Source organism: Bicyclus anynana, chromosome 11 (assembly GCF_947172395.1).
Source record: "Bicyclus anynana chromosome 11, ilBicAnyn1.1, whole genome shotgun sequence".
In the NCBI taxonomy this organism is placed as follows: Eukaryota; Metazoa; Arthropoda; class Insecta; order Lepidoptera; family Nymphalidae; genus Bicyclus; species Bicyclus anynana.
In genome coordinates this window covers 15,716,979-15,742,877 of record NC_069093.1, presented here as the reverse complement: position 1 = coordinate 15,742,877, position 25,899 = coordinate 15,716,979, and the positions used below count along the sequence as shown (strand labels likewise).

The 25,899-nt window shown below is 39.6% G+C and overlaps 2 protein-coding genes across 2 annotated transcripts in view; one reads left to right on the top strand and one right to left on the bottom strand.

The window, feature by feature from the left end:
- The window catches only part of LOC112043776 (uncharacterized), a 31,213-nt gene extending 18,366 nt beyond the window's left edge, over nucleotides 1-12,847 (bottom strand). The window contains exons 1-7 of the mRNA XM_024079350.2: nucleotides 12,629-12,847; nucleotides 11,217-11,327; nucleotides 7,009-7,100; nucleotides 4,085-4,194; nucleotides 3,245-3,425; nucleotides 2,672-2,751; nucleotides 726-856 (exon numbers count right to left, since the gene is read on the bottom strand). Of these exons, the coding sequence (XP_023935118.2) occupies nucleotides 726-856; nucleotides 2,672-2,751; nucleotides 3,245-3,425; nucleotides 4,085-4,194; nucleotides 7,009-7,100; nucleotides 11,217-11,327; nucleotides 12,629-12,638 (715 nt within the window). The 5' untranslated portion in view covers nucleotides 12,639-12,847. The remainder of the gene's footprint in view (nucleotides 1-725; nucleotides 857-2,671; nucleotides 2,752-3,244; nucleotides 3,426-4,084; nucleotides 4,195-7,008; nucleotides 7,101-11,216; nucleotides 11,328-12,628) is intronic.
- Nucleotides 12,848-13,437: 590 nt separating this feature from the next.
- LOC112043775 (nuclear protein localization protein 4 homolog) lies at nucleotides 13,438-22,444 on the top strand. Its single transcript, XM_024079342.2, has 11 exons — nucleotides 13,438-13,534; nucleotides 14,463-14,729; nucleotides 15,113-15,270; nucleotides 15,909-16,081; nucleotides 16,432-16,647; nucleotides 17,519-17,711; nucleotides 17,918-18,051; nucleotides 18,383-18,543; nucleotides 19,810-20,013; nucleotides 21,019-21,341; nucleotides 21,860-22,444. Exons 1-11 carry the CDS (start codon nucleotides 13,514-13,516, stop codon nucleotides 21,870-21,872), a joined length of 1,863 nt encoding a protein of 620 aa, XP_023935110.2. The 5' UTR covers nucleotides 13,438-13,513; the 3' UTR covers nucleotides 21,873-22,444.
- Nucleotides 22,445-25,899: the final 3,455 nt, after the last annotated feature.

The following is a 25,899-nucleotide window of genomic DNA, read 5'->3' as shown; positions in this document are numbered from 1 at the left end:
CACTAGCGCAAAGTAACGCCTCCCGTTTTAAAATGTTTAAGACGTTCGCGTCAATTACTTGTACAAATGAAAGTGTAGAGCAATAACCGTAATTTATAAGTATACAATAATTGCTCTTAATAGTTTCAAAGGCGTTCTAAAATTTCAACTCCATTTACAATATTTTACTCTAACCGTTTCTGAATGAAATCATGTTAAATAGGATTGTTTTTTAGAGTAATTCTCGACTTCGCCACTTTTGTCTACTGCACTCTCGTATATCTCTCTCGTCTTGATGCCCTACGCGATATTCTACTGTGCGCCGCCCTATCCTTAAATTAACATCAATAATAAAAAAAAAATACCTACGTACCGTAGAATATGTTTTATCTAAATCGATGTCAATTTAAAACGTGCGGATTTTGAAATTCGATATGACAAAAATTTTATTTGGTGTTAACGTAAAAGAAAAAGTGAGTGATATTCGTACTTCACATAGTAGGTACATAGTTTTCTAGCAACAAGTTTAAACTGATTTTTAAGTTTCGATGTGAACACAGACACAGACAAACAGCGTAAAATAGTTAGGCCGGGATCCGCTGACACTTTCAACAGGAAGTTTGTAACACTATGAAGCATTCGACGACCTGAGCGGCCTATAAAGCTTCTGGAGCGACCCCAGCCAGGACCAGCATCGGAGGACTCATCAAAGGCCCAAGAAAAAGATCAAGCACTGCGTGACTCACCATCGTCAAGGTCTGCCACGTCACCGTCCTGCCCGCGCTGCTTCTTCCTCTTCTTCTCCTTGCGGCGCTCCTTGCGCGCCAGCTTCTCCGCCAGCGTGCTGCGGCGCGCGCCCAGCTCCTGCGACGCCACCCTGCGGACAGCCGCACACCACGACTACGTTACGCTAAACTACGGTATCATGCCTATTTTCATTAGCCCACCGCAGATATACCTGAGAATTTGCCCAATTCTCTACGTGTGTGAAGTATACCAATCCGCATTGGTCCAGCGTGGTGGACTAACCTAACCCCTCTCTTTCTGAGAAATCTCGTGCTCAGCAATGAGCCGAATATGGGTTGATAATTATGTCAAATAAAAAAAATACAAGTTTTTACAAATTTCATTGTTGAAACCTTCTTTTGGGCATGATGGTGCCTGTGACAGAAGGTCTCTGGCATTTTTAATATTCATATCACGTTACGAGCGTATTTAGATATTCACAAATTAAATAATTAAGGGCCGTATTCACCACCTTCTGATAAGCATCGGATAGTCTAACAGAAATATAGCAGAAATAGTCTAGAAGAGAAGAAAATGAGAAAACTTACCCAAGCTACAGATCTGCAGTTTTAACTGAACAGTTGACGAACTGTTCATAAGACTGACATGTCTAATATTTACACACATCGAGATTTTTAATTGCGATATCTTTTTGTTTGAAGTAAAACGACTAAGGTCACGTAAACGCTCGGGAACGGATCGGCACCGTAACACCTCGAGCCGTCCGTTATTTCAATATTCTTTGTATGAGACCTTATACTGCAAAGCACACTAATAGGAAACGTAACGTAATTGCCTCGCCTCAGGACAAGCTTACAGTTGAACCTCACCGTCGCCACGATTACTACTGCTGCATTACGTTTATACTATCGGACACTTATCATAAGGTGGTGAAACCGGATTTGAGTTTCAAAAATTTAATAATTTTCACATCTTTATAATTTTAACAAGTTTTCGACAGCAATATGATAACATTTTGATTTAGAATAGAATCAAACCTTAAACACTATCATGCAAACCTAAAGACGAAAAAAATAATCTTAAAAAAATACAATTTAATCGAAATAAGTTCATAACTTAATAGTTTTACCATTTTTATTTGAATTTTTAAGTCAATAAAAGAAATACAAATGTATACAAATATATTGATGCGATTTGTCGTGTCGTGATCGTGTCGTGTCTAAAAAGGCCGCTGTAGTGGCGAGTAGCAGATCGCGCGGCACATCGACGCGGCACGCTGCAGCGTGCGCAGCACGGCGGCACACACGCGCCCGGCGTGCCCGCGCGATGCATCCTCGTCGACTCTGCGTACCAGATCACGTGCCAGCGCATACCACTCCGCACTACACTAGACACTACACGCAGTACACTAGACACTACGCACAATACACTAGACACTACACACAATACACTAGACACTACGCACAATACACTAGACACTGCACACAATGGCCTACACATTAACGCACTCACCTAATGCTACTGCTACGGCTACTGTTCTGCTAAGGTTTAAAGTACAAGAGGAATTTAAGGAGATTTAATGGGGTAATTAAATTTTCAAGGCATGGGAGAACAGAAATGTTCGAAGTGGAAGGCCAAGGCGATCGTTCTTTGATCTAGGATATTCGTTTTGAGTTGAATGTGGATATTATTTTGGGCTTGATGGATGTATATTCAACTGTTGAAACGCTCTACAGGCTAAACGGTTTATCTTGATAGAGCGCGATTGTCCAGACTTAACCACAGTTTAGATCAATTCTTGCGAATCATTTGAATCAATAGTTGATTTAATAAATCTTGTTTAACATTAATTCAATAACTGGGACAAGTTTTAAATATAACTGAATGAATAAAGAGGACTAAACCGATTGGTTAGCAGAATAAAACAAGTACATGCAGGACTCACCTCGCCTCTTCGATTTGGTTGTTGAGCGTGAGGAAGTCGGGGCTGTCCCGGCGGCTGTGGCGCACTCCATTGGCGTATACCTGCGCAGACCATATAGGTAAATAAATAGATAGTCGTGGAAACCACTACACGCACTGGGCCAGCGTGGTGGACTATTGGCCTAACCCCTCTGCCAAGTTTTGAGAGCCGTGAGCTGAATATGGGTTGATAATGATGGACACCACTAGAACTATCCCAAACAAATATTTTGGATGTCCATACGCGTGTTATAGACTCCGCACAACAAAATGGGCTTGGTGGGGAAAACAATCTTTGAGGTTTTTTTGTCTGATGCAGTTCTAAAATCAGGATTGTTTCTTGTCACACTGTAGAATCGTTATATTTGCATTTGAAGTTTAGAAGGGACGGTTATTATTGATGGATTGACAGACACACAAGGCTTGACATCCAATAAGCTTTTGGTTTATTCATAAAGCGAATGCTTTCTTTAACGTTCTGCCACTTTATTATTTCGATCAGTTGATGCTTTGATGTTTAGATGCTCATCGCTGAACTGTGAGCCGTCGAGCTGACCTGGTCTCCGTCGGGCACCAGCTTGTACAGCACGGCCTCGAGCGCCAGGCGCAGCGCGGGCGGCAGGTCGCGCTCGGGCTGCGCCACGATGTGCTTGGGCACGCGCGCGCCGCACAAGAACTGCGCCACCTCGTCGCTGAAGTGGTTGCAGTTGTGCTCCAGCAGCCGGTACGCCGAGCCGCTGTACACACAACATTCATTACATTAATGGCTAAATTATATAGATATGATCTTGTCTATCACAGAATAACGAAATACGATCAACGATAAACTCAGACTAATTACATAGGGACCTGACTTGCTAGACGTTACCCCTGTGTCAAAGTATAAGATTAACGATCTAACGCGTTTATAAAAGTCTCTATAGAATCTATGTTTCATAGTTCTAATCGTTTTCATTGATTAAAGAGCTCCGTAATTAAAATTTTAATAAAAAAAATACAACCGACTTCAAAACCTAAAAACGTACCCACTAAACTAAAAAGCGAAAAATAACATCATAATATGTTCTACCTGCTGATCAGTATGAAGGCGATGCTAAGCCGGTGATGTATTAATTCAAGCCATGTGAGCATATCTTATAGATTTAGATTTTGCAGACAATGTTGTTTCATGTGGTCCTGTCAGAAATGGCTTAAATTAAGACCACACCGGCTAAGCACCGACTTCATACTGATCAGCAGGTAGAACATACTGATCAGCAGGTAGAATATATATACAACGTATCGACCCAATATGTACAAAAAAGTTACACCGTCAAAAAGATGCCCATTTTGGGCAAATTGTTTATGGCAAAAGATGCAAGCACAACATGGCAATGTAAACTAGTGATGTACTGACGTGTAGGTAGTGGTGGCGAGCCCCTGTATGTACTCGTTGAAGACGGGGAAGGGCACGAACGTGGTGCCGAGCCGCTCCACCTTGTACGGCGCGCCCAGCTGCGTGCCACCCTGCAACAATGACGCACATTCGTAATGGACTTGTTTAAAATTAAAAAAAAATATTTAAATAGTTTGTGTTTCAAGGGGAACTTAAGTATTGTATACGTTACGCGTTCCTGCGATGCTAGGTAAAATTCTGTTATAGGATAAAGTTTTTGTCTTACAATTATAAATTAATTCAAATTATAGGTGTTGAGCCTCTCTTTCAATTATTAATTTTAGGTGGAGTTTGTAACTTCACTAACAACCTTCTTACCTACTTTATACTTAAAGGTCCCTTCGCTACATATCGCTGCTGGTCGACAGTAGGAAAAGCATGAGGCTGGTAATTTCCGGATGAGTTATAATAAAGGTTCCAATACCATTTATTAACACGTGATTCAAACATACATACATCAACAACTCAAGCTAGACTCTCTAGCTCTAGACCTCAGAATTAGATACTTCCTATGATAAAACTAAATTAATAAATCGCCCGGTATTTCTATCCGCTGGAATAGTTCTGCATAAAAATAAAGGTACGCCCACGGCAGCTTTCTATGATACGGTAGTGACGGCAAAAAACAAGATGAAGTCACCTCAACGATTTGAGAGCATTCCTGTTGGAAATTATCGTTTTAGCGGCCGGTAACTGCGAGTGGGTCGCGGCGCGGGGGAGGGAGACGGCGAGACGCAAGCGGCCACTGGAGCGAGGGAGACTACGAGCGATCTATTCCCGGAGGATATTGGGGACGCCAAGGAAGACACGGCTGCACTGATGCACTTTCATAGTAATTATAGCTTTTAAGTAAACTCCAGCGCATTGCTTCCGTAATTGTCTGTCACCCAGGATATTTCTTTAATTACCATCCCACGACATTCTGTTGCATAGATTGGGATTATTATTTTATTTAGAGACTATCTTAGCATTCCATGGATTCGCCATGCGGGTGTAACATAGAGAAAGCTCCGAGCAGAACTCGGGTGTAAGGCTATAGTTCCTTCATGAAATGCCAACAAATACAATACATCAGTTTAAGAAAAGCGCGTTTTCCATACAAAATTTTTCGTTTTAAGCTTTAATTTTGTACGTAATAGATAAAAGTTATTAGAATTTTTGGAATAAATTTGGGAGTTCTACGTGAATTTACAGGAAAGCTAGACTTGCAGTGTCTGTCAGGTCCAATTAAGTTTGGGTTAAATTTGGGTTGGAATTTTTGAAAAATCTCTCTTCCTGCATCGCTGTATTATAATAAGTATTAGCGTACCAGACTTCAACCTAGTCCATCAAAAGGATAAACCTGTATGTTGACAAATCAGTAGGTTGCCTTATTATATACCCTTTTATGTACATGTACAATGGACACGCCTTTTTAAGTACTTGGAATTTTATGTACAGAATATTAATACGCAACTTGTGACGTGCGATGTTTGCATGCGAATAGCGCGGGAGACGTCCTCACGCTGCGACTGATATGATTTATATGATCACGACTGCGGATATAAGCAAAACTGCGCGGGAAGGAGCTATTTATTACTCGTAATGTGCAGAGAATCGCGGGTTCACGCGTACAGAGTTTGCGACAGGTGGATGCAATTGATTACTTTTGTAAGCTACTCTACATGACTTTGTAATTTGCTAGTTACTTATTGTACGTCCTAATTTAGCATTTGCTTACTATGTTTTTGTATACTAAAAAACACGTTGTTGAATATAAACAAAAATCTTGATAGGTGTTTTTTTAGTAAATCATTCATTTCATTCAATCATTTCTATTTTAATATTTTGTAACAACATATCGCAGAGTTTAGAGCCTATTACTTATTATTCATATTGCGTGAAATTCTGATTTCAGAAATCCCACATAAGCCCTGGATTTGTTTCTATGTACCGAAATTCATTTGAATCGGTTCAGCGATTTAACTGTGAAATGTAACAGAAAAATGGACTTTCGCATTTATTATGCACTGTGGAATCAAAATCATGAGTTACGAGATAGTAACTTTGTATTGGAACTTGTCCTATTATAAAGTTCACTAGTTTAGTTCGGATTAAATAATAATAAAGTTCTAAGAATAAGTAAGTAATATGGCATTTCTGGAATGGCGACTATGCACTAGAACGCGCAGTGTTGGTCGACCCCCCACCAGGTAGACTGACGACGTCAAACTAGTCGCAGGGATTCGTTGGATGCTGCCGGCTCAGGATCGTGATGTTTGGAAGTCCCTATGTCCTGCAGTGGACGTCCATCGGCTGATATGACGATGATGATGAATGTTCTAAGAAGACCAATCAGATCGCTTCAAGATAACGTGATAATTTTAGTATGTCGTACATTCGTATTTCCGTCTATGCGCTCATAACGTGCATCTACGTGTTTAGGATGTTATTATTGTTTGAGACAAATGCCTTGCGGTGTCCACCGGCAGATATAAATAGTACATTCCGTCCATCGCGGTGAAAGTTCGCCTTGGATTGCGGTTTATGGGAGCCTGGATATATGGGAGGAGTACCGGGATAGTTGCCCCATCGTGATTTATTGGAACGAAGTTCTTTTACAGTAGCAACTAGCAAAAATCGTCACGTAACGCTGCATCGAACAAAGTACCAGGCTAGAGGTTATGAGGCGTTAACATTGTTGTGAGAGCCATGATAGCCCAGTGGATATGACCTCTGCCGATTCTGGAGGGTGTAGGTTCCAATCTGGTTCAGAACTAAAATTATTAGAACGCCCTCCGAATCGAAGGTAGAGGTCATAGCCACTAGGACATCATAACTCTCAATATATTGGTAATATTTAAAAGATATTCTATTTTTAGAAAGAAATAAATCTTGTCACATACCGGCGCGCAGCTCGAGACGCCGGTGCCGCCGTAGAAGTACTCCCGCTCGTACACCACCACTCCCGTGTGCCACACGCCCTCCACATGCCTTCCTGCAATAGATTATCACCATTTCATTTGCCAAAAATCGAGACGAACAATAATATTCGTATAATCGACATCGTCCGTTATCAACCCATATTCGGCTCACTGCTGAGCTCTCAGAATGAGAGGGGTTAGGTCAATAGTCCACCACGCTGGCCCAATGCGGATTGGCAGACTTCACACACGCAGAGAATTAAGAAAATTCTCTGGTGAAGGATAAACATCGTGAGGAAACCTGCATAAGGTTTCAGGCACACAACTGAAACCAGAATCAAGAATTTTCGTAAATAAAAAAGTTGATCGTCACATCGAGATGAAGCTACTCACGAAAAATTAACTTGATAGTAATCAGTTGTAAAAAATGTTCTACGGATCCCTAACTATGACCGTTATTTTGACAGTACATCCATCTTACGTCATAGACTCGTATAATATCATGGACTCCGTACTGAAAGTTTCAATGCCCTTCTAAGGAAACTGAAATGAACGTCATGTACTAATCAACACCTATTAATAACACATAAAACATGTTTAATAATATTCGAGTATAGACACCTACTCATTCTGAATACATTAATATCGCTTGTCTATTTTTAAACCGCAGTTCGTTGCACAGCGTGATCGATGACAACAAAATATGATTGGATTCTGTGCACATGGTTGTTACGTATTAGCGAACCACTGCCAGCCTTTGTCCGATACCTAACGTCATCACGAGATGTTTTAGGGTTCCGAACGTCAGAGTACTAAACAGGAACCCTTATAGGATTACTAGTGTATATGAGCATATGTATATTCTCTGGTATAAGTGTATGTTTGTCTGTCTGTAACAGTCAATTTTCTCTGGATCTTACTGGATCGAGTTAAGAACTAGTCTCCTCTCAGAATGAGAGGGGTTAGGCCAATAGTGCACCGCGCTGGCCCAATGGGGATTGACAGACTTAACACATATAGTGTATTAAGACAATTCTCAGGTATGCAGGTATCCTCACGACGTTTTTCCTTTACCGTTTGAGAAAAGTGATATTTAATTTCTTAAAATGCACATAACGTAAAGTTGGAGGTCTGCATTCGCATTGGGCCAGCGTGGTCGACTGAGAGGAGACTCGAGCACAGCAGTGACCCAAATGTGAGTTGATAAGGATGTTTTCTCAAGTGCATATAGTTATTTACGCAATGCTAAAACACAATCAAGCTTTTCGTGTCTTTCCTGTCTGTCGGTTTGTCCGGCCTAATCTCTAGAACGGCTGAACCGATTTGAATAGGACGTTCACTGGTTGATAGAGGAGGTTATATAGGCTATTTTTTATCAGGGAAAAATCCATCGTGCCGCAGGACTTGTGAGAAACTGAATTTTACGCGTACGAAATTGCGGGCGTCCGCTAGTGATCCTATATCCGACTATTCTACGACATACGAGTACAAAACACGTAACATCTCACTCGACTACAAATCCAACGCGCTTGTTTGTTGACAATGGGAATGAACACACGCGTACATTGTTGGATGTCTGCCCACTTTCTCACCACATTAAGATTACGCTGGCCGTTTAAAATGCTGTTCCATACCGTGTTGAGACTGCACGACTGTTCTACTGTCTACTTAATTTGGCTGGTGGGAGGCTCTGGCCGTGGCTAGTTATCATCCTACTGACAAAGACGTACCTCCTAGCGATTTAGCGTTCCGATACGGTGTAGAAACCGAAAGGGGTGTGGACTTTCATCCTCCTCCTATCAAGTTAGCCCGCTTCCATCTTAGACTGCATCGTCACTTACCCTCAGGTGAGATTGTAATCAAGGGCTATCTTGTAAAGAATTAAAAAAAAACAAAAATAATAATCATCATCACATCATCTGGCATCCATTTATCGATCTAGGCATAAATCTAGATTCTAGTGGCTTCATTCAACACCTTTTATGTATATTTATTATTTGTATATCTTGTAGTTTTTACAAAGAATATGAAATAGTTTTATTATAAAAATGTTATAAAATTGGATTGTTTATTCGAACGAGCTACGAGTAATGTTTGGAAATCTATACCTACTAATATTATAAAGCTGAAGATATTTGTTATTTGTTTGCATGAACGCGCTAATCTCAAAAAATTACTGGTCCGATTTGAAAAAATCTTTCAGTGTTATACCATGCCCATATTTATCGAGGAAGGCTTTATCGGGGATATATATTATCCCCGTATTCTAACGGGGACCGGAACCACGCGGGAGAATCCGCGCGGCGTCAGTTAATACAATTATAATTTGAAAAATTTCTAAGCAACCAATGCGCGAAATTTAGCCAGATATGCGACGGTCCTCGGAAGTGAGGAGTGAATGTTAGGACTCGACAAATAATACAATAAATCGTCGTCAGACGTAACCGTGATCAAAGTGGGTTTGTGGCGACAGAGATCTTTGCCGATTTAGTGATCGATACTGATGTCAAAAATGCAATCAGTAAAATTTTTGTCTGTATGCCTGTCTGTATGTAGTAACAATAACTATTTGACGGATTTCAACAAAAATTGGTACAATTATTCTTCATACTCCTGGGCAGATATAGTATATTTTTCATCATGCATCAATAGGAGCAGAGCATTGAAGGGAAATGTGGGAAAACAGAAGAAGTTTATCCATTTTTACAGCGATACTACTATATAGGCTGGATTAAAAAGTTCTAAAGGCTGACGAAGTCGCAGGCGTCCGCTAGACCAGAATAAAAATATATCTATTCCATAGATAAAATTTAAGCTACAGGGTCATTGGATGGGTAAAATAATAAGAATGTACATGAAAGTTACATTTAAAAAGCCTCAATAGCTCAACGGTAAGAGCGGTCGGACTTATCACCGAGGGGTGGTGGTTCAATCCTCACTTCGTTGGTCTATTGTCGTACCCACTCCTAGCAATCTTTCCCGAATAGTTGGAGGGGAATGAGAACATTGGTCATATTATTTATTATAAAAAATATGACAAATATTCTTTTTTAATAAAAAATAAAAAACAAAAAAAAAAGGTAGATAGTGTGACATGTCCTTGAGACATATAGAAACCACATAGAAACAACAGCACAAGTAGGAATGGGCAATATGTCATGTCACTAGCGCCCTACTAACATACAACAAAGTAGGTCACCCCTTTTGAACTACATAATACACAAAATAGATTTTGATTTAATTTAAATGTAAATATATTTGCAATTGCATAATAATAATTACCATTAAATTTAAAATGAATTGAAATTTCATAATGTTTATATTATTCAATACAATAAATCTGCATACAATAAAATTAATAAACTATACAAAATATGTTAATTGTACAAGACCTTGATGTGTCTGCAATGAATTTAGTTTTCCACAAAAATTTGTAAAATCAGTTTCACACTCCATTAGGATCAAATAAACAGCTCTTAATGCATTTTTTATTGGAACATCACTAATATAGATAAGGAGATATATGTCATTAACAATTCCCAAAAAACTTTACTGCAAATCAACATAATATAGAATATATTTTATCCCCATGTTCCCATAGAAACAGGAAGTATGTCACTAGAATCTCTGGGCATTATTTGCAAATGTGAAATAAACAGAATTGAATATTCAAAATGAACATTGATGTTTTATTTTAATGAAAGTAATTAGTTTGGAAAATTTCAGAATAAGTTTTCGCACATTAAGAACATCTGAAAAATAACTTATGTGCGTTGTTAACTTTTTAGGATTCCATAATGCATTTTATTTCAATTTTTAATTTTTTTTACCTATTACTAATATTAAATAGAGAATAATTGGGAAGAAAAAGGCCCCTATAGTCAGTAGGACTTAGTTTAAAGGGCCAGGATACCATTGTTATCAAGCAATTTAAGTTTTTAAAATTAATATTTCGTTTTCTTCTTATTTTATGAGGAGATCTGCAAAAGAACCAAAATCACTGACATAGCTCATCATCTCAACTCTCCACAAGGTGGACTGAAGAAATCAAGTGAGTCGCTGGTATTCGCTGGATTGCAGGTGGCTCAGTATTGTGATGTTTGGAAGTTCCTACAAAAGGCCTATGTCCTGCAGTGGGAGTCCATCGGCTGATATGATAATGATGATAATGATTCCTTTAATTTGCATACCTATTATAGATGGAGCCAGCAGTGCAGCCATTCCATTGGAGAGGTCATATATGTAGAGGTCCACCGGCACTCCTTCCTCACTGGCCATGGTGTTCGGCTCAGCAATGCTTCCTGCACCACACAGTTGCAAATTTCACTCCAGTTATAAAGAACACAAGAACACACAGTTGGGTGCATACTACATGTAGGTTCAGTGAAACACACAAATCCCAGAGCACTATAGGTTATATTTTATCCCTACAGAAACAGGAACCACGCAGGTGAATCCGCGCGGCATCTTCTAGTAAAAAATATACAGAAACAAAGGTACATTTGAAAAAATATGTTGATAGAATTGAAAAACTATTCAGTTGAAACTCTTTAGGTTTTATAGGGCATTCTCCTAAATTTGATCAAACCACTAGTTGTTGTGTTGTATGTAAATTATATTTCCAAAAATTTCATATATTAGAATCTGTTACTCAAAGTATTTTTTAAATTGTTACTTTAATAACAAACAACCCAAAATTTACAAACTACCTGCACCCTGTATATTATGTAGAACCACTACATAATATGCAGGCTGCTGTGGAGTATTTTCCATAACATCAAGGTGTAGACGAGGACGAGGTCTACTTATAGTTTGGCTACAACATTAATTATTAGGTTGCATTTATGGGACACACTTTAGGTTCTATTTACAAAAGACATATTATTTCATCATCATCATCATGTCAGCCAATGGACGTCCACTGCAGGACATATTATTTACTCCAAAAATATTAATTTTAGAACACATGTTCTTTAAACATTTTTAATTAATTTTCAGTGAAGAATATAACCCCAGAGTTATAGGAAATACTCCCCAGAACCCTGTATATATGGAAACCTTTAAATAGATGTGTAAAACTTAAATTGTTTATAAAAAAAATATATTTACGAATTATTGTAACACTTTCTAATAATATAGTAATATCTAAAACTCACTTAATCACAAAATAAAGCAAAAATGCACAGTTTATTTTATCACTTTTGTTGTAATTTCAATTTATTTATTGATGAGAGACAAGTGTACAGGAAAAAAAATATTGCACTGTAATGAGTTAGACGTTTATCAAAGTAAATATTCAAAATATAATTTGATAGGTAAGACAATCGTCAAAAGGTCGCGCCGCACACCTGCGCAGGCGCCTCGGCCCGCGGTATCACACGTCTGTGAGCCGCCCACTAACTCTGAATACACATTTAACTATTTTTAAGCCACATCCCGCGAGAAATTTATCTGTACCAAACTACTACCCATTTGTGCTACCTGTCGCGCGTCTAACTCGCGACAAACTTTTGTGAAATTCAAATTGTGTGTAACACTGTCATGAGTTTTGAATTTTATCTATTGATTTAATTATAAGAATTTGAAACTGAAGTAATTTTACCTGAACTCATATGTATGGAACTGTAATTATTTAGCGTAATTCATATATAAATGCCGAAAAATTAATGAAACAATGCAAGTGCTACATCGCTTAAAAACTGCTCTTCATGTGCTCTATTTTGGAAAATATTAATACACTTTTATTTGTAAAATATTAACCATTTTCAACAATTTTACAAAAAACTATCTTTTATTTTCGAATTGTCAACACAGTTGACATTTGACAAATGACATGTGACAGCTCTCTCAAAAGAATAGTCAAGTCACTGATTTTGACAGCTGACATTTTTGGTTCTGAGTTCTAGTCTCCACAGATTAATAATGGTTGTTTTACTTTTAGACACTGAATAAATGACTGTACGGTGTAATACTTTTGCCTGTTCCCTGCAGAAAATGAAAAATCAAATGCACCATTGCCAACATGTGGAATGCCCCAAATTTTGGGGAGTTTGAACTCAATAGCGGACCATTCCTAACTGGTTAATATGCTTTTTAATATGCTGGTTAAATTCCTAACTGGTTTATTTAGTGTCGTTGCCCCGACACTAAATAACATATAAAAGTTAAAAATATGCAAGAAATTCGGGTGATATTCAGAATAAAAAAGTAAAGTTATGAGGACCATATAAAATTAAGTATATAATATAATAAAGTCCAAAGGAAAACATAGTCCTAAAGTATATAATATAAGCTGGATTCATTTTATTTATTTCATTCTACATGGGATTGGGATATTTAAAATTCCCAACTTGGGGAAATTTTCTTCAATTTGTAAGGAATCAGAAAAATGGACTTTGACAACACTGGTCAAATAATTGTCAATTTCTAAAATTGTCATGTCAGTGTTTAGTGCTGTGTAGTTATTTTGTAAAATTTTATAAATAAAATGTCTGGATCTAAGAAAATGGTAAATATATCGATACAAAATAAAAGTTCAATGCCCACTTTTTTGAATACATTACTTTAACTGGAAGAATATTAAAAGAGAAGATAATAAAATGCATGAAAATTCCCTTTGCCACTCTTGTCAACTTTTTGAATTTAGCTACCTACTTTTCTATACTGTTTAACGGGGTTTTGTTGATGTTTAAATCATTACTGCACTTACCTGCATATTGAAAAATTGTCAAGCAGCGTTTGACCTTATCGCGAAGTAAGAGTCACTGCATATTAAATGCGTGTTACGGTTATCGTTGGCACGGTGCTCGGTAGCGTGTGACGTGTTGGTCTAAGGGCCTGCGATGGTCAGACCTTTGTTTTATAAAAGCTGAAAGGCAACTGTGTACTTTGAATGATGCCTTTAGTTTTTATTCTATGACAAAGGTTTTTTTTATATAATGATGTAAGCGCTTATTTAACTCGTGCTCTGTATCATTGTTTAATACAAAATACAGTCTATGGTGAAACGTAAGTGGTATGGAAAACGGAAGCTGGAAGTGTATTTTCTTAATTAGTCCAGGTCTGGCTGGTGGGAGGCTTTGGCCGTAGCTAGTTACCACCCTACCGACAAAGACGTATCGCCAAGCATTTTAGTGTTCCGGTACTATGTCATGTAGAAACCGAAAGGGGTGTGGATTCCTCCTCCTAACAAGTTAGCCCGCTTCCATTTAAATTGCATCATCACTTACCATCAGGTGAGATTGTAATCCAGGACTAACTTGTAAAGAATAAAAAAAAAAAATCTGTGTCTGTGCAGAAAGGTATTAGGTACCAAGCCACTTAGTGTGTGTCCTGGGAATATCCACAACCTACAGGCGTAGAGTACTTTGATGTATAAAACAGGAGGAGGAATTAAAGAGGAAGTAGACCAAATGTTATTGCTTATGTGTCGACAGATGCTGCGGGTGCAGTCGGCGGAGGGCACGGTGCGCATTGAGCTGCTGGACACAGACGTGACAGCACGGCTCTACGAGCGAGTGTACGAGTCGCTCAACCTGAACACGTTTGGCTTCTGTCTACACAAGGACCGTGCTCGCAAGGAAGAGATCACATCCAGCAAGTCACGCCAGCTCCGCACGTGTGGGCTACAACACGGGGACATGCTGTATTTGAGCCCTGTGAATGGTGCTGTCCTGTTTGACCAGCCTTCCACAAGTGTACAGGTGTTTGTTGGGTTTTTACTTCATTATTAAAAAAAACTAGCTACTGGGCTTGCCAGTCAGGATTGTTTCAAAAGCAAAGCAGGTCAGGTTGCCAAATGCCACACATGGAGTGATGCTGGAGAGCCACTATAGGTTGTGAATTCTTGTGATACTCTGCATTAAAGCATAACTTATAGCTGACTTCTTCCATGCATACTCTGCACGGCTTTGTATTATCTCCAATTTTAATCATTTTAATCAATATCCATTAAATTAAAAAAACAATTATAAATATTTCCCTGAATTTGCCACCAAAGACAATTAAAAAATCACAGTTTAAAAAAAAGATAAAATAAGGGTTAGAATTATGTGATAACAAACATAAGTTTTTATTTACTTTACAGTCAAACAATAAACCATTTGGTGAGCCGGTAGAGGCAGGGCCATCCTCAGCACCGGTCTCCCTTCCCACCACAAAGTCCAACACCCCGGCAGAGGATGAGGTGGATCTGCAGCTCTACCGCCTCTCAGGGAACATACAGAGGCAACGAGATGACAAGTTGTAAGATTCAATATAATTTGTATTGCTGTAGGTTAAGTAAACATTGAAAAAATCTAAGGGGAATATCATATTCAAATAATTATATTAAAATACCACACAAACAACGCGATCGCGTCAGTTTTTGACAAATTCCATGGGAATTTTTAACTTTTTCAGGATAAAAGTATGCCTATGTTTTGCTTCAAAGTCCAATTTAGCTCTATACCTAATTTCATCCCAATCTGTTCAGTGGTTTACCATTGTTAAGGTAACAGCCAGAATTACTTTTATATCTTTTATTATCTATATTATATTAAAACATACATACAGCCGAACGTAGAACCTCCTCCTTTTTGAAAGTTGGTTAAAAATAAATTGCTGTTCATCTCGCTAAAACTCGAGAATGGCTGAACAGATTTATCTTATTTTGGTCTTGAAAACAATCATAAAAACAACCCTTTTCTATTTCCCATACAAATGTTAAAGAGTCAATTATAGATCTCAAGGGTAGGGGTAGGGTAGGAATAGGGGTAGGGTTGGGGTAGGGTAGGAATAGGGAAGAACACACATAAGTCAAAGCGAAGCTTGACCAGGTCTGCTAGTTTATAATATTAAGTATGGAAGTATGGATTACTAATGTTATATTTTGGCAATTGTAGATGCAGACACAACTCCAAAGGCTGTTGTGTGCACTGCTCTCCCCTAGAGCCGTGGGACGAGGGCTACCTTAAGGAACACAACATCAAACATCTGTCCTTCCATTCATACTTGAGAAAGATGACTTCTGGCAAGTTCATCACACTGGATGAACTCTCGTGCAAAATAAAACCTGGTAATGTGTTTCTTTATTATCAGCTACAAACATAAAAATAATAACAATGTCTTGTTTTCAGTAATTTTTCTTTTACTGTTTCTATTTTATTATAAAAATATTATACAGATTGTATAATTTTTTATGATGAAATATACTAATTACTAATTTAATTTATTTATTACATTTATTACATTGGCTGCATTATGGGAACACTCCACTATGGATGATTGTGATGCTATCTTGACTAAATCGGTGCAATGGGACACAAGATCAGTTCACAATCACTAACAGAATTTAAATGCTAATATAAGTAGTTTAAGGAAAAGTTTATATAAAACCATTTAAATTTCAATATTGTCTGTTGTCAGGATGTAAGGAGCACCCGCCGTGGCCGCGCGGCATCTGCTCCACGTGCCAGCCCGGCGCCGTGACGCTCAACCGCCAGCCGTACCGGCACGTCGACAACGTGCTGCTGGAGCACGCAGCTCCGGTGGACCGCTTCCTCGCGTACTGGCGCGCCACGGGCCACCAGCGCATCGGCTTCCTCTATGGCCAGTACGAACAGCATCCCGATGTGCCTTTAGGTAAGGCTGCAGAAATCGATAGTAGATCATTGCAAGATCTTCATGCGTTTAGAACACCTCAATGCAAAACGCTATTTAAAGAAATCCAAACCAAAGCCTCTCTCATATGTCTACCACTAGAAAAACAGTGGACAGCTATCAACCAACCAGATTTTCCTAACAAAGGTTGGTTATACTAGTCACATCTGGGCACACTCCAAACAACGAAGCCTAATTGTGGCCATTGATATACATGTCATAGGACATCAAACTGCTGGCATAATTAATATTGTACTTTTTTTTTTTTTTTAATTTAATTTCTATTGTGCAATCAGCTGCATCAGCTATAAGCAAATTGCTTGAGAGTACTAATAATATTGTACTTGATTCAAAATACAGTGTGTTAACTATAACTGTTAATACAGTGTGTTAACTATAACTGTTAATACAGTATATTATCTAAGAAAACTTTTACCTTCAATGGCTTTATCGTCACTTCACAAAACTCCCACTAAAACTTAATTAACCTTGGTAATGCTGCTCTTGGTGTCTTGCTAGGCTGCCTTCTTACAATTTGTTTCCTGTTGCTCTTTCTCATTTATCTCGCTTCTCTTACACTTTGCACCAGTGGTTCGCGAAATTGCTGAAGGTTCCACTGAACTCATATCAAGCTCATCATCAACAACTCATATTCGGATCAATGTTGAGCAAGAGTCTCCTGTCAGGATGAGAGGAATTAGGCCTTAGTCCACCATGCTGGCCAAATGCGGATTGGCATACTTTAAAAATATTCTCAGGTATGCAGGTTTTCTCGCGATGTTTTTTTCTATACCGTTTGAGGCACGTGATATTTAATTACACAATATATATCAAGCTTTCATATTATTTGCAGGTATCCGCGCCCGCGTGGCTGCCATCTACGAGCCGCCGCAGGAGTGCTCGCGCGACAGCGTGCGGCTGGCCGACGACGACAACGAGCAGCTCGTGGAGGAGCTGGCGCGGCGGCTGGGCCTGCGCCGCGTGGGTTGGCTCTTCACCGACCTGCTGCCGCGGGACCGCACCGCCGCCACCGTGCAGTGCTTGCGGTGAGTACGCAAAGCTCCGTACAATCCGGCTCGAAGGACCATAACGTTAAGTGCTAGACATTAATCTAAAACCAATTTGTACGAGTATATAAAGCGCAGGTACATTCATGCACCGTTGTTGCACCATTAAAAGTTCTTTTACAACAGATAAACCATATTTTTTCAATAAAGGCACTTGTTTTAATTCAATGGCAATGATTCGACAGCGGCATGGACACGCACTTCCTGTCGGCGCAGGAGTGCATCATGGCGGGCCACTACCAGAACCTGCACCCCAACGTGTGCCGCCACGCCTCCTCCGGCACCTTCGGCTCCAAGTTCGTCACCGTCTGTGTCACAGGTAATATTTGAAAACAACTGTAGAGTTTCTTATTGATATGGGTCTGTAAAGTCGCCCCGGCAAAATTCTGGCGCCCGTAACAAAGTTGAGGGAGAAGCGATCCTTTGGGCTGTGGACATCAGTACTCGCTACAAATTGTTGTTTGTCTTATATCAAAATCAAACAGGTGCCTTTTTTAAGATACTTGCTCTCTCAAACGTCTTCTTATTGTTAACCATTCCATCAGAATGCAGAACATTACACAAAGAAAATAGCTTACAAGACCATAAACTTTGGTTCACTTTGGAGTGGTTTATTAGGTCTCTCACACTGGGCATTTCGCATTTCTCAGGTGACAGCAACAACCAGATCCACCTGGAGGGCTACCAGGTGTCGGGGCAGTGCCAGGCGCTGGTGCGGGACGGCATCCTGCTGCCGACGCGAGACGCGCCCGACCTGGGCTACATACGCGACTGCACGCCGCAGCAGTACGTGCCGGACGTCTATTACAAGGTGACAGCAACTGTCAGGTTCTAGGTGTCGGGGCAGTGCCAAGCGCTGGTGCGACATCTTGCTGACGAAGCGCAACGCGTCCAATCTTGACAACATCGTCATCACATAAGGAATTCGACTAATTTGTGGAGTTTTGTGTAAGGACTGTGGAGGGAAATCAATGCTCTTCCAGGTTTGGTCCATCACCTAACCAGCTTGTTGGGTAGTTTATCCACCATCAAGCTGATCAGTTTTCTGGGTGTTTGCACTAGTAGATTTGATTTCTAGCTACGAGTAACATACTTGATAGATTGTCAATCAACAAGGGAATGCACAGAACGGCCTCTGCCTCCTAGAACTTAGTATAACATTTATTCTCTTTGGAAAGAGTGAAGCTCTTTCAAGTTTGTTTTTCATTTGGAATTCTCAGGCAGAGTTGCATCAAACTGCCAATGTGCGTCGGTTACGACTAACCAATACACATGTTGTTCAACATTTGCGCTTTCCAGCCAGGGGTTAGGAAGTTTTCTGGATCCCATTTGCTCTCCTAAGTAACATGCCTGTCCTAATGGTTGGTTACGACAATAGTGCAACAGTGGTAGTGGAGATTGCCTGCGATCTGCGCGGTCGTGGAAAATTACAATCGTTGCGCAGAACGAACTCAGAATGCTTAGATGATTTTTATCGGCTCTGACCTTAGACCATTAAAAAGAATGGTCCTGTTTCGCACCAACAAAAAAGTCTGTCGTTTTTTGAGGGGGACGAGGTAAACTCACACATCGAAAACGTTTAACACCATTAAGAATATTCTGTGTCCATACACTACACACAACTATGTAATTGACTCGCATTATACACACGCGTAATTTTTACACAGACTAACCAACACATCGCTTAGACTATCAACAGAATATATATATAGAATGTTCGAATTGATCGATTTTTTGCTGTTCCGTCAAAAAAATCAATTCTTTTTAGAAATCGTTTTTTATTACAAATTTGATATAATTATGGTAGAAATTTTTGGCCGTTTTTTATGCCATTAAACTAGACAAACCGACATTTTTAGGGAGCTCTTTACACGACAAAACCGATTACAACAATGAAACATCGATTCTATAGCAACAGTTTATAAAACGCGTTAGATCATTGATTCTTGATCTTTGACAGAGGGGTAACGGTTTACGAGGCAAGTCCTTTATTTTTAATGGTCTAAGGCTCTGGTCCTTGCACTTGCGCCCAACTTCAAACTTGCACCACAAGTCAAAGTGTTTCGTTTGCGTACAGGAGAAAGACGCGTACGGCAACGAGGTGGGCGTGTCGGCCAAGCGGCTGCCCGTGGCGTACCTGCTGGTGGACGTGCCGTGCGGCGTGGCGCCGGCCGCGTCCGCGCCGCCGCTGTTCAGCCCCAGCGCCAGCTTCCCGCCCGCGCACCGCCCGCTGCAGCGCCACGTGCAGACCATGCACGCGCTGCACCAGCAGCTGCAGGAGGTGAGGCAGCATGAAAGTGTCCACAGCTGGGATGCCGGCTAAAGAAATAGGGCTTCCGGCTGGAATTGAACTTGTTTTTATTTTAGACTAGCGGACCCGGTCAAGCTTCGCTTTGACTTATGTGCACTTCTTCCCTATCCCTACTCTATATTACTCTACCCTAACTAACTCAAACGTTTATATGGGAAATAGAAAAGGGTTGATTTTATGATTTTCCCAGCTATTATTCTAATTTTTCTCACCTTTTTAACCTTCCCTATACCTCCACGAACATTTCAAGACCAAGATGAGATAAATCCGTTCAGCCGTTCTCGAGTTTTAGCGGGACTAACGAACAGCAATTCATTTTTATATATTTTAGATATAAATAATTGTACGAAGACATTTGGTCTTTGTATAATTAAATCTTGCCCATTACGAATATTATTTATTTAAACGGGTACATACCACGATAAGACGAGATTTTTAATGTCGATTTTTCGACCCTGTTGCATTGATCGTGGTCACGACGGGACTGAAGTTTGCGAGTTGCGAAGTTGACAGCTGTTAGAGGCAGAACCGATCTACCGTCTTTCTTGCTATTTTTTTTCTTTAACCAACTTCTTCAAGGGTTCCGAACATACGTAGTACAAAAACGGAACCCTTATAATATCACTCACACATAAAATGTGCGCCATTTTAATGCCTGTCTGTTTTCTCCGAATATACGAAACCAATCCAGTTGAAATTTGGTTTACCTTTTACCTTTCTAGTAATTCTAATTCTATTCTAATAATAGTTATTTAAACAATTTTTTTATATGTTTTTTTATGTAATTTTCAAAAATATGAAATTTTGAATATGGAGGTCACTTCTGGGGAGCATATTTAACATATTTAAAAACTAAAATTTACATGTTATCACATCTCAAAAAAATATGAAAAACAAATTTCAATCTAGTAGAACGATAGTGAACTATTTAAGGCCATTTAAAAAGTGTAAACTAACCTATTGTGTTCACCTCAGGCGAGCTCGTTCCTCGAGGCGGTATCAGACTTTCACGTCCTCCTGTACCTGGCGAGCAACGAGGCGCTGCCGCTGCCGATGGACCAACTAGCGCCGCTCATCGACGCAGTGCGCACGCGCGACGCGGACGCGGCGGACGCGTGGCGACAGTCGCCGCACGCCGCCACGCTGCTGCGACTGGCGCGCGCCGCGCACGAGACCGCGCCCGCCGCGACGTCCGCGCCCGCGCCCGCCGGCAGCGAGCCCGGCGTGTGGACGTGCCCGCTGTGCACCTTCCACAACGCGGCGCCGCTCGACGCGTGCGAGATGTGCGCCATGCCACGGTGAGTCTCCACCACACTACGCTGAAGCCGGGTCCACACGTGTGTAACGCGCTATGTAAGATTACATTTAACTTAGTGTCAACAGTAGAACGACATACGAACTCAAAGCGAATTTCTTTTTTATTTTGAATAAGCAAGCGCTTAGCTGCAATCATGCCTGATGATAAGCGATGATGCAGCCTATGGTGCAACGCGCTTGCCTAGAAGATGCCATCTGTGTCAATAAAAAATAATAAGTAGTTGTAAAGAATAAACAACTTTCATCTTTAAATTAAAGCAATTAAGTTTCTCATTTTCAGTCGACATCATAAGTTCCAATTATGTAAGAAGTTTATTAGTGTGCTGTTTAGGTATTGTTATTAGATAATCGTGATAATTAAAATCGAAAACTTAAAATTAAAGTTACGAGGGTTCCAACCGCGAACAAAATCCATTCCAAAAAGACAAAATGAAATTGTTACTCTAACTTGTAACTGTTTGCGATATTAAGTAGTCTAAATGAATAATTCCTATTCCAGGAACGCGATGTAAATAGAAGATTGTAGCAGATTACCTTTTATACTGAAGCGGAGACGCGGCCGGCCGCGCCCGCATACGTGACGTCACCGCTCAGCGCCGCGCACGTGACGTCATTGCCGGCGCCGCGCACGTGACGTCACTAACCGTCGCCGCACAGAACACGGTCGAAGTAAACGCTATTTATTGCAAATATATTCTTTTACGAGAACCCGCCAAGCGATCAGGCTCAAAAGGACTAGAACTCAGAGCTTACTGCTCTTTTTGAGCCAGTTAAAAAAACTGCCAAGCGATGGTGCAATTCGAGCTGTTTGTAATGTGCGTGACGTCACCAACGCCTTGAAGTCACCGCAATCCGTCGACGAAGTGCCGAGGACCCGTCAGAAATTTTGCAACTAGAAGAGAAATCTGTGAAAAGCGATTGTAGCACTGCCAATGTTATGTTTAGATTGTGTTCACGCTTTATGGTCGCGTCTTAAAATGAGAAAGTAAGACGATAATTTAATAAAGTGTGCGCAAGATAAGTCTGCGCGACTGGCAGTGCAAGTTTGTTGCCAGCGTTAGTGGTCTCTTTTACCCACCAAGAGATAGATCGAGATAGACAACAAGATGGCGTCACTTTCTTTTAGTTCCAATATTGGCCACGCGCAAAATTGTCGTGTCGCGCACTCTACTTATATTCGCTTTACACAGACAAGCTAAATAAATACAGTAAATGCAGCGAAATCTCGAGAAAGACAAAATATTTCAACCAATAACGCCACAACTGAAAATATCTCTCCCGTTCATTGCGGTGCGTGGGACAAAAGAGAGATCGATATACCATCTCCGCCTGCAACAGCAATGTGTTGCTCTTCACGAGATATATCGACGCAAATGCTTCATGAAGCCCGTATGGGCTGGTGGGGGGGGGGGGGGGGGGAGGTGGGGGAGTCGCAGTCTATAGCAATAGTACTTTTAAGTTCATCTGTGTATATGTTCCTTAAGCGGTTACTTGATCTGGATCTCCCTTGCCCACATCTAACGACCGTTTTCTATAACCTACCCAAGATTACGGATAAACAGCTATCCTCGATTATCAGTAACAGTCAAACTATCTGTCAGTAGGTTATTGAAAAGCAGATAAGAACAGAAAGATAGATTTTCTTAACTTTAGTAAGCGAAATGGCGGATAAAGAAAGAAAATAAATTTATTCAGATTTATTATAGATAGATACTTAGATATAGATAGGTTATTGAAAACGGCCGTAAGACGCGGCCAATAAGTTGAAGGCAGTCAGTCAACAGTTGCTCAGGGATCTGTTCGTAATAATGTTTTGGAGGGCAAAAGTAAAGAGAAAGAAAATCTCTTTATGAAAAATTTAGGAAGGCACTGCTATAGCAAGACTTTATTTTATGCTACATAATTAAAAATTAGAACTCTGCTCAATTCAGAAGATGCAATTGTCAAGAGTGAAGCATTCACTCTCTTTATAATTGCAGCTCCTATTATAATCATTATCATGATAATCAATCTATTCCTTTGGTAAGATGGCAGATCTTTCGTCAAAGAATGTTTCCTCAGTTTCTTTCAACTACATTTATCTATTTGCAAGCGGAGGTTTTGGTAAATCCCCACATTAGATTGTTCTCCTAACTTTTACTCTCCATTTTCATTATTAGACTACAAGCCCACGGACAAAATTTACCTGTGAAATGAACCAACGTGAATAGCGCTTAGAAGGCTGTTACTATATCAAAAAAATTTTAATAAAAAAAATTCAACCGACTTCCAACTCATAAACTAACTTTAACTAAAAAGCAAAAAATAACATCTTACCTATGTGCTACCTTCTGATCAGTTTGAAGCCGGTGCTAAGCCAGTGATGTTTTAATTAAATACGTTTAAACTACAAAATTTCTGTGGTTATTCCAGAAACAGCTTTAATTAAAACACGACACTGACTTGGCACCGCCTTCAAACTGATCAGAAGGTAGCACATAGGTAAGATGTTATTTTTTGCTTTTTAGTTAAAGTTAGTTTTTGAGTTGGAAGTTGGTTGAATTTTTTTTATTAAAATTTTTATTTTTTTATTTTTAGTGTTAGCATTCCCACTGCGTGTGTACAGTCACAACCTATCTAAGTGGAAAGTTCTTATCAATACAAAATTATCAAGTCCAAACACAAGGTAGCTACTGTGAGCCGTCGAGGAGTTCTCTTCACTGTGCTTCGTCATCATCACCAGACCCTTAATACAGTCGCAATCCATCTAGGTGGACAGTTCTCATCAATACAAATTTATCAAGTCCAAATACAAGCTAGTGTGAACCGTAGCTACTGTGAACCGTAGAGGAGTTCTCTTCACTGTCCCTCGTCTTCATCATCAGACCCTTAATACAGTCACAATCCATCTAGGTGGAAAGTTTTCATCAATACAAATTTATCAAGTCCAAACACAAGGTAGCTACTGTGAACCGTCGAGGAGTTCTCTTCACTGTCCCTCGTCTTCATCACCAGACCCTTAATACAGTCACAACCTATATAGGTGGAAGTACTCATCAATACAAATTAATCAAGCCCAAACAAAGGTGCTGTAAATCCTTGACGAGTTCCATCGTCTGTGTTTCGGCTCCATCATCAGACCAACTCCAAACCTTCATAAAGTTGTAGTGGTTTAAAATACCTTATGGAAACACTAATAAACGTACTAGCCCGTTCTACAACTTTCCAAAGTTCCCCTCAATATCTCCAGGATGCCATCATCAGATCCTGACATGAAAAAAATGGGACCACCCTGGAAGTAAACCCTACAAAACAAAAAAAGAATTTTTAAAATCGGTCCATAATTGACGGAATTATCGCTGGACATACATAAAAAAAAAAAAAAAAAGAAAAAAAAAAAAAAAAATTTGGGAAGTCGGTTAAAAATAACTCTGAGCACTTCTGAGCAGTACATTTCGATAATTATTTATTTAAACAAATATTAACTATTATTTTTGGGCGGCATAATTAATAAACATTATTGTCAGTTAAACAATATTTTGTACATGATGCCGTACATTTTACAATGACCTTATATCATATGGGTGTATGGATACAGTTGAGTCTGTTCGCTTTCGACCCGCGCGCTGGAAATATGTACGGCGTTTACGGGTATAGTATCTGTTTATGTGTGCAAAAGGAATTAAACAAAAATGCCATACAGTAATAACTGACCTATATTGCTTCTGCAATTATCGGCAAATTAAAAATTTGCACTGACTTCTTATTCCGGAACCACTTTTGTACGACACTAGGTTTATCGACATTTATTTTTAATCATCTATACATTATAAGAAAGCCGTACATTAATAATTAGTCGTAATTAATAATTAGTCGTAATTCCTCATTTGTTCCTGAGATATTCCATTCACTCACGTACTCACCTGTACGTGTACTGCTCAGTAATGACGGCATAGTGCTCGAAAGTTATTTTCTGATACAGTAACAAGCCTTCTATTCAAATTCAAAATCAAGCGTTATTTACGTTTGTTCATTTCATAGAATATTTTTTTCCATGGGCTTGTAGCCTATATGTATAAAGCGACTGCTCGCTTTGGGATTGGCGATTTGTTGATGTAAGTTTGTAGCTGACGGGTCAATAAATCTGTGTACATGTCGCGTCTTATAGTTTAGTTTATTTTTATTATGTAAGTTGGTTGCGAAACGCGGCGTGTTTAATTTAGTTATATATCGTAGCGAGCGTAGATATCTGTGATAGTACGACTAACACAAAAAAAAATTAATTAAATATTATTTTTATCTCCCAATTCTATAATCTTCAATTACCATTACTTACCGTCTAGTGTTAGTTCAACGTCGCAGCACGAGATGGTCGTAAGCGGCGATAGTTTTCGAATATGACTGTGTCAGGGAAAATCCAACCTAAAGGTAAATGTTTTAATGTTAAAGTTCCTTTGTACAACGTCTCTTTTTTAATGTAATATTAGCCAATGTGCTGATGGCCGGCAGGGTTGGATGAGCATCTAGGAGGAGTATACTAGTCGATACCGTACACCATAT

What these genes read in the sequence shown, in the direction of transcription:
- LOC112043775 (XM_024079342.2), top strand. Translation starts at nt 13,514, where the DNA reads ATGTCTGGATCTAAGAAAATG. An exon ending in GCCACCGTGCAGTGCTTGCG is followed by an intron (nt 17,712 to 17,917) that starts GTGAGTACGCAA and finishes ATGATTCGACAG; the next exon opens with CGGCATGGACACGCACTTCC. An exon ending in CGTCACCGTCTGTGTCACAG is followed by an intron (nt 18,052 to 18,382) that starts GTAATATTTGAA and finishes CGCATTTCTCAG; the next exon opens with GTGACAGCAACAACCAGATC.